An 8,732-nucleotide genomic window follows, 5' to 3' on the forward strand; every position below is an offset into this window, starting at 1 on the left:
TTCAAATAATAAGTGGACACAATAAGGAATCGTCAGTGCTGGTTAAGAGTCACGAAGAAAACAACCGCCCAGTAAGGATTTGTAATCCTTGAGCCTGGTGCAGCAAACGTGAGTGACAGAAGCACACATGCATTACTGTACATAAGGGAAGTACTTCTGTTTTGTTAAAGTGCGTTACGTAAACCATGAAGCTGGTTAGGTGTGAGTCAGTTACAAGGGAGGAGCAGCTGCAGAAGTGCACATGGCTTTTTCTGGGGGATTACCCAGCTTAGGAATAAAGGCCGTGCGCTGATTGGTCCAAGATCATGCCACTTAGCCAGCTCAACAGGTTGCTTGCATGGACTTATACCTGTCCAATGATGGGTTTTGAGGACCAGAGTTTCCGGCTGGTCGTGGTCAAGACCAGCCCGGGAGTCCCGAGTGCGCCCTTTTATGATCTAAATGGTGAGGAAGCTAAATGTGAGGGCACTGGCTGCAGGAAGTCATGATGGTGCTTTACAAAGGACCGCGGCTCTTGGACTTTGCAAAGGCTCCTGCTTACCTTCAGTTCAACAAATATGTCCTGACGGGTTACCGGCCGGTGTCCACAGCTGAAGAGTGCGTAAGGAGCCTCTTCTACATGCACAATGAGCTGGGGAACATCTACACACACGGTAAGTCCAGCAGTTATGCTTCTTTCAACTGGTGCATACATACCTAAACTAGAAAATGCCATTGCAGCCATTCTTACTATACCTGAATCATCATTGAAATATATTTTTACACTTTATACGCAAAGCAAGTTTCTCTCACCTTGAATCGTATTAACCCGCAAACTAAACAAGCCACGCATGTCAACTCTCACTTATGGCCAGATACAAACACACTTGATAAGGATGGGTAATGAGGATATGGGGTATTAGCTGTAATCTGCCCTGGGAATCAGAGCCCTGACAGTGTCCACTGGTTAACTGGGCCGTTGAAGGTGACCGACACCTCTGATCTGTAAATGCCCATACGGATCTTGAGTGAAGCATCCAAAGACAACTTTGCACAGATTCTGAGCTGCTGTAGAATAAGATATGTGTTAAGAAATCTTTAAAAGTTCTGGTTCTAATGTGAAACTTTTCAAGGCTGGCTCATGGAAAAAAACTGCAAAAAAGGGAAATTGGTCCATGCACAAACTAGAAACTTCATAGCCTTGAACTTCAGTAGGCCTTGTCGTCTTCTTGCCCCATTTTCAACATGGCTATCCCATAAGTTCATTAAGCCTAACACTCTTACTAAGGGGAAGTGAAGCATATTAGCATTAGAGTGCTGCTCGAGCTTCTCTATGTATGTAACCAACTACTCATTTCTAGTAAAAATTACAATTAGACAGAGGAACCGTTTCGGTCCATTGAATTCCTCATATTGTTCTGCAACAGGCGGTACTTCTATGTGTTGCACTAAGGTACTGTGATTAAAATGCCACTACAAATTAAGCTGACACTAACCTACAGCAGTGGCACATACCTCAAAATACTCAAATTATTTTTATATTCTGCAGATTTCAGAAAAATAATGATGTTCGTTTTCCATCTTCCTGTCATTTCAGGAATTCCTTTCTTCCTTTTCTTGGTGCTGCTACCTTTTAGTATCCCCTGGAAGGAGGTGGACAGCATCTGGATATGTGTTGTCCACTATCTGGCCTGCCTCTGTCCCACCATGGGATCAGTGGTCTACCATTTGTTCATGAACCACGTGGGAGGAGAACACGTGTACGACACGCTGCTCTCCCTAGACATGGTCGGCGTCTGCCTAGTTAACACCCTCGGTAGGTTGATGAAAGAAAGTAAATGTAACCGCAGAGATTGCTCCTGATGCTAAGACCGGGACCAGAGGGGCTTACTGGTCCTAACTAAGATGTTTTCAAGTTTTAAGTTTCTGGAATTCAAGCCATTAACAAGCATTGATAAGTTACAACAAAATTTTAGAAATGCTGAATACTATGGTTTTGATACAATTCAGGGGTGCCCCTGCATCCACATTTCTTTCTTATCTTCTAATTCTTATCCGGGTCCAGGTTGCAGGGGTACCAGTGTTAGTACATACCCACCTCCTCCAGTTCTTCTTGGGAGACACCAGGGCATTCCCTAAGCCAACTAAGAGATAATCTTTTCTGGTCAGCCTCAGAGCTTCCTCACAGTGGGACATACCTGAATCACTTCACCAAGGAGGTCCCCAGGAGGCATGCTAGTCAAATACCTGACCCAAATCAACTGGCCTCTTTTGATGTGGAGTAGCAACTCTCTCTAGCAGTAATCCTACCAACGACCGAGTTTTTAACCCTTTAGTCTAGATGTCGGAGTATTGAGGATTGTCTGATTAGCAGACCTCAAAGCTCTGACAGGAGTGTGAACGTGAATAAGAATGGACAAAATACTGTGGTGGTCTTAAAAACAACCAATTAAGTCTTCAGGCAGATTAAAGATATTGAACATTAAACAGTTCCTCCCAGAATCACTTAAGTCGGTCAATAAGCCTAAAAGTCTCATGTAAAGTCTTTTGCAAAGATAGTTCAAGCCTACCAAAAGTCAAAGTCAAGCCTCATTTAACAGTGCATGGGATTATCCACAACTTTAAGGCTAGACCTCAATAAATATCAGACTGATTGCCATAAAGTTTGTGTTTTTCAGAGGAACCCTGGATCACTCCTGATTTTTTTTCTTTAGTTCGACCTAATGGTTAACATTTGCTTCTGAAAAACAACAGCAAAAATAACAAGATACCAAACGATTTTTAGTGTTGACTAAAAATAACCATGCTGACAACAATGCCAGTAACAGCAACCTTGCATTATCTCTCCAGGGGCAATTCCAATCATTCATATCACCCTCCTCTGCTACCCAATCGTGCAACAGACTGCCTTGCTGGTCTATATCCTCCTGTCAGCCCACGGGATCTACTGTGCCACCACTGCCCGCACTAACGTCCGGCGCCTGCAATCGTTTGTCTGGCAGGCCTTGTTCCGTTTCAGCCTCTTCCTGTTTCGGGTTTATGGCAGTGGGGTAGGAAGCCCAAATTCCCTGCGTCTCTTTGTCATCATGGACTGTCTAGCTTTATTGGGAGGGCTTGTCAACATTGTCCAGATCCCTGAGCGCTTCAAACCAGGATTGTTTGACAACTGGGGCAACAGCCACCAGATAATGCATGTCATGGTTATCTGCTCAATTATCTACCTACACTGGGGCACACTGGAGGATTTAGCCTGGATTAAGAGCTACCAGTGTCCTGCTGAGTGATGCCAAGTGCAGCTAGTTCACGCATGCTTGCAGTCAAGGCTATACTTGAATTTAGCATTCAGTGAGGGAGGAGTATATGGAGGGCCGAAACTGCCAAAATCAATACTCTATAGATATATATATTAAAATATTAAAGAAATATGCCATTAACTGCCCAAAAATAACTACTGTAAATTAATATAGCCATTAATACGTTTATAAAATCAGATATAAAAATAAATGTTTTGATTTATTTCCATATTTACATTTGTATTCCCCCATTTATTTACCTTCCCATTTAATTTTCAATGTATAATTTCTCTAATTACCCAACTTATCAATTTATTTAATTTTCTAGCTAACTAGTTTAGCTAGCTTTAGATAACCCAACTCTAGGTAACGTAACTACGTTAGCTAACTTAGCTAGCCTATCTAAAGTAGCTAGCTTTAGTTAAAAGTTACATTCACACTTATTTAATCACAGCCCCTTATTCAGATAATGAAGCAGAAGTGCTTCAATAAATCTGACAATTAAATACTGATGTGTATAAAATAAGGTTGAAAAATGCAAAGGGGGAAAAAGTCCCCACAAAAAACCCCTATTCTTAAATGTAACGTTTACATAAAAAGCTAAATTAAAAGGGAAAGTCAATAAATATGAAGTTAATATACAGAAGCAAATTGTGTTTTTTTCTTAAAGTTACATTTAAAAAATGCACTTTAGTCCTAGCTGCTGAAATTCTTCACAGGGGAAGTTCATAATTTGACATTTTGCCAAAGAAGAATAAGAGGAACCTACAGTGTTCTAACTGTAAATCACATCATTGTATCTAATTGAAAATCCTGAACATACTTGATTTATAGAGGTCGATATGCAGTAGTTTGGGGGTGTAATGCCCTTAAATAGTTTTTTAAATGAAAGAAAAAAAATAACTGTGAGAAAGAAAATATCTATTTTTATATCTTGGTCCAATCTGTATTTAACCCATGAATGGTGATAAACGAGAGAAATAACAGGAGTAGTTGCATGCTTCTGCTGTTTAATTGCAAGAAAGATATATTGTATGTACACTTGACTCAAGAAGTCACTGATTTTGCTATTGCTATCATTTAAAATGAATGGGTTTTTGTGACTTGGCAAAAAAAAAAAAAAATGTTAGATTCATCTTACTGCCCTTCTTGTGAATTGAGGATTTTCTGTCTTTAGCTTAAAAACCATCAAAACTGCATCAAAATTAAGTGAATTTATGGCCACTTTAGAAAATCAGGCATGTTCATTTGATTTGTAAAAGATGTGGCTGTTACAGGGGTGGAATTTCTCACGACTCGTTGTTTCATAACACATTGAACATTCCCATGTTTATCTGCAAAACTGAGGGCGGGTATCGGGAGAAGTCTGGGGTGTTTGTGTGGATCAGTCTTCATCTGAGCTACTGTTGTCCTCGGCGTCTGAAAGGTCGGCGATGGGAAACCGCAATATGGCAGCCACCCCACTCAGCTGAGTCAGTTCTGGTGAGACAGTCCAGAATAAATCAAAAGGTGACACATCCTGTACTGCGGACTGGCGTTATATTTAATTATAAAAATCCAATCGGTGCAGTTGTAGCACAAATTCTTGACTTCTTATTTGAGTAAGACATCAATAAAGAATGAGATTATCACTTTATGTGTGTGGCGTCATCAATTCACTGAGTCCAACTGACAGCGGTAAATTAATCCTACGCTTTATTTTTCATTATTTTACTCTTATTAGTGATTTCATGTTAAGTAACAAACCCTGCAGAAAAAAAGGTGCACAGAAATGCTCCCATTTGTTTCAGTGGTGCTCCGACAGGGATGACCATACAGGCCAGATACAGTTTTTTGAGGCTTAAGTGATGTAGCTATACATCAACAAAACCAGTGCAGAAGAGGAGAACAAATTAGCAGACATGGATTTAAACCATGATGGTATCAGATTAAAGAAAAATCCTATGCAATCCACTGCAAATGTTCATGTGAAATCAAATCCAGACGAAAATGCTAAAAAAGTTAAGAGGCATTTTTTTAGAAGTTGCCTGATGTAGTTCAAAAACTGTATATTAACATCAACTGTAAGGTTCACATATGAACAACAAGAGCATTTTTAGGTTGTGGCCCAACCCTCCAATATATCCAGATCTGGGACCAGCAATAGAAGAAGACCAGATTGTCACCCCTAGGCGCAAGTAATTGCTAACAGTTAACCGACTAATGTTAACGTAATGACAGCAGTTCAATACTTTAGTGCTGTTGCAGTTTTCCTAAAGTCTTGTTCAGGTTCATGAACTTCAACTACTTCAGCTTTTAGCGAGGGACAGGACTGTGAGAAGTTACTTGTCAAACTGAGGGAGTAAGGATGGCACTGTTGGTATCAGTACTGTGGCTGTAGTGATAGTAATGGGAATCTATGGGGGATTTTTTTACGCATTGAAAACAAACGTGACAGGACATCAAGTTGAAAAACGACAGCTCCTTAGAGCCTGAGAGAGCTAAAGAGTTAACTTCAACTACAGGAAGGGAGCAATAACTTACGTTCACCCGAAACGTGAAGGCTTGAGAATATTCTGCATGGAAAATAGAGAAAAAGTCATTAGCCTGATGATTTCCAAAGTACTTTAAACATGTTCTAGCCAGCATGTAAATCTACAGGAGCCTGCATTTCTACTTTTAACAAAATTGTCACATATAGTACATAACAAAAATTCAGTTTTTAAGTCTACAAACATAGTATTTACAAAGTTACCTGACAGTGCCACCATTGTCTCTCACATTGTCCACCAAGCGAACGTAGCGACTCCTGGTGGGGATATCCTGATGTCTGACAAAACAAATTAAGCATTGAAATTGGGAGAACTGTGGGCCCGTAATGACGATTTTAAGGATATCCTCTTTTTTTTATAACATAGAAGTCCCAGAAAGCTGTCATAAATCAAGTGTTTAAAGAAGAGCAGTCTAAAGACTGACTGCTCGGAGCGTATACATGTACATATGCTGACGTCATTATTTGATCCTGGCTGTGTTCAGTATGTGCATCCACCCTAGTAACGTTATACTGATATGACAAAAATAAAAACACAGAAAGGAAAAGTTCTTTGAACGTACTCATCAGTATGTTAGTGAACATGTTACACATAAACAACAGCAGCAACGAGGCAGAATAACACTGCCTGTCAAAAGCATCCCTCATGCACACCTACCTGAACAACTTGTCGCTTACCAACAAGGTGTCCACAGCGAGGGCCTCAGCAGCTTTCTCCACATGAGCGAGGCTGTGAGGATGCAAAGATATGCAGGTTGTTTATAATCAGTGTTAACAATATAAGTTAACTGTTACATTCCATCATCAAGCACGCACCCGTAGAAGGCTCGGTCAGGCTCATGCTGCAGCATTTTATAGAAGTCCTCCAGGGCTTTCACCTCTCCGGCTGCCTGAGGAGCAAGATACAAAACAACAGGTCAAAATTATTTATGTCTCCAGTGAAAATAATTCATAATTCCACACAGATTAATACAATTTATAATAAAAAAAATAGTTTTTTGCTCAGAGTTTAAAAAGCTGTGTGCACAGTTTAGCAATCATATGCACAAATATGCACAAACTCTTAAATCACAGGATGCATAGTCACCTTCGTATCAGACAGCCTATTTGTCACAGTGGGGTCAGAAAGGACTTCTGCAAAACAACAGTTGTCTCAGTGAGTTTTCACCTTATGATGAGATCAATTTAACTTCGCTGTCAAGTGGCAGCAGCTCCTACCTTTGAGTGAGTACTTATGACCTGACGATGAGTGGACCAGCATGAATTTGGGCCGATTCTCCTGCAGGATCTTGTTGTCCTGCCGTACCGCCTCATTAAAGAGGTAGGTCGTAAACTGGTCCTTCACATAGCCTGGGCTGGCCACCAGGATGCACTTCACAACTGGCAGAAAGTAAGAAAGAAAAAAATCTAAATCTCAACTCTTTTTAAATGATATCTTCTGTAAAGAGAAACTACCTGAACCAGCAGTTTACATCCACATCTGTCTAGATTTATATATGTAGTAAAACACAGAAGCAATTTAATAAAAGGTATTATGTTTACAGGAAAATAGAGGTTACTACTCTAAAACATGTATGATCCCACTGAAAAATATCCAGTGAGAGTGAAAAGTCTTCTTAAGTTATAACATTAATAAACAGTTTCAGGAACAAAACACAATGGTGCACATCACCATGAATGAAAGCTTCACAGCAAACATTAAACTGGAACTGTTACAATAAGTTAAAAAAAAAAGGCAGAAGTGTCTACGCGCACACAACAGCCTTACCATCAAAATTGATGTGACGGAGAATGGCTTGCATCACAGCTTCATAAAACTTCTCCAGTCCCTGCAAACAGACACTTTGACAGTAAGCACACAGGATGAAAAACTCTCTCAGTGTTACATCCCCAAAGAAAGGGGACAACCAAATTTTTTGTTACACTATCACAGAAATATCACAGAAAACAAACAAAAAAACTGAGGTTGACTTCCTGAGGCTAAAGAGAAATGTAATCCACTTGAACTCCACTCAATCCCATTTAAAAACATTTAAATATATTTGAATATGTATATCTGCCTACTTTGTTTTAGTCAGTAAGCTCTTAACTCCCATGACATCTACACCAAAACACTCACGCAATATGAAAATTATAATTGGGTTGGCACACTGTGTACATTTTAGCTGTATCTTCATATTCAGATTTGCCACTGTGCCCTTTTCAAAACGTCACTTCATTCCCGTTTGCTTGCTTTTAGAGCTCCCGATTCGCTAACAGCTGATCAGTTGCCTATAAATCACTTTTACCTTGTCGTGCTGTGTGCAGCTTCCTTTTCTCTTACGGGGAATGGTGACTTCCACTTTTGCACGAAGCAGCGTCATGGCAGGTGTCACGAGCACCAGGTTGGCCAGGCCTTCCTGCATTACCACAGCAGCCACATCTGCCCTCTGGGTCGGGTCACATGCCTGATCTAAAACGTAGACAATGATATAATGGAAACAAAAAGAAGAAGTTATATTTAAAACGTAATTGACAAAATTTCCAACATCTTCTACGGTGGTTTTCCTAATAAAGTGTTCGGTGATTTTATTCACTCGGCTTACAATTTTTGCCATCTGGAAAAAGCTTTCAATGCTTGACCAGAATTTTAGAAAGAAAAGGTCTTTGTTTTGTTTATGACTGTTTATTTCAAGAATAAAAAAGGTTGATATAAAAATAGTAAAAGCTACTTTGAGGTGATCTTTTATTTGCCTGCTGAGATCGAACTGTGGACCCTTTTTGCGTGAATGTGTAAACCCCTACACTATTAACGATTAACTCAAAGTATATCTTATAAGAGAACTGTTGACAGCCTGTTGAATTTGAACAAATCTGAATAAAATGAGAGAAAACCCCCCAAAATCAGATAACCCCCTATGAGCAAGGACTTGGTGACAGTTGGAAGGAAA

At 39.9% G+C, this 8,732-nt stretch overlaps 2 protein-coding genes across 3 annotated transcripts in view; one reads left to right on the forward strand and one right to left on the reverse strand.

Annotated features, from left to right (window-relative positions):
* The first annotated feature begins 256 nt into the window (after positions 1 to 256).
* LOC102300191 (progestin and adipoQ receptor family member 4) lies at positions 257 to 4,908 on the forward strand. The gene is made up of 3 exons (XM_005947449.3): positions 257 to 653; positions 1,577 to 1,795; positions 2,830 to 4,908. The coding sequence occupies exons 1-3, from the start codon at positions 485 to 487 to the stop codon at positions 3,261 to 3,263; spliced, it is 822 nt and encodes a 273-aa protein (XP_005947511.1). The 5' UTR covers positions 257 to 484; the 3' UTR covers positions 3,264 to 4,908.
* pelo (pelota mRNA surveillance and ribosome rescue factor) overlaps positions 4,263 to 8,732 on the reverse strand; it is an 8,182-nt gene continuing 3,712 nt past the window's right edge. Inside the window, exons 5-13 of one of the 2 annotated variants that reach the window (XM_005947451.3) lie at positions 8,091 to 8,254; positions 7,571 to 7,631; positions 7,021 to 7,182; positions 6,890 to 6,936; positions 6,619 to 6,692; positions 6,481 to 6,532; positions 6,007 to 6,081; positions 5,796 to 5,827; positions 4,263 to 4,751 (exon numbers count right to left, since the gene is read on the reverse strand). In XM_005947451.3, the coding sequence (XP_005947513.1) occupies positions 5,798 to 5,827; positions 6,007 to 6,081; positions 6,481 to 6,532; positions 6,619 to 6,692; positions 6,890 to 6,936; positions 7,021 to 7,182; positions 7,571 to 7,631; positions 8,091 to 8,254 (665 nt within the window). In that variant the 3' untranslated portion in view covers positions 4,263 to 4,751; positions 5,796 to 5,797. Of the gene's footprint in view, positions 4,752 to 5,795; positions 5,828 to 6,006; positions 6,082 to 6,460; positions 6,533 to 6,618; positions 6,693 to 6,889; positions 6,937 to 7,020; positions 7,183 to 7,570; positions 7,632 to 8,090; positions 8,255 to 8,732 lie in introns of both variants that reach the window. The other variant, XM_005947450.3, reaches the window with a different exon arrangement.

This window comes from Haplochromis burtoni, unplaced genomic scaffold (genome assembly GCF_018398535.1).
Source record: "Haplochromis burtoni strain Fernald_Lab_line unplaced genomic scaffold, NCSU_Asbu1 Contig_531, whole genome shotgun sequence".
Classification (NCBI taxonomy): domain Eukaryota; kingdom Metazoa; phylum Chordata; class Actinopteri; order Cichliformes; family Cichlidae; genus Haplochromis; species Haplochromis burtoni.

Bases quoted from the DNA above. Each gene is read 5' to 3' on its own strand.
- LOC102300191 (XM_005947449.3), top strand. From the start codon at position 485: ATGATGGTGCTTTACAAAGGACCGCGGCTCTTGGACTTTGCAAAGGCT. The intron at 654-1,576 runs GTAAGTCCAGCA...CTGTCATTTCAG, and splicing joins GGGGAACATCTACACACACG to GAATTCCTTTCTTCCTTTTC. The intron at 1,796-2,829 runs GTAGGTTGATGA...TTATCTCTCCAG, and splicing joins CTGCCTAGTTAACACCCTCG to GGGCAATTCCAATCATTCAT.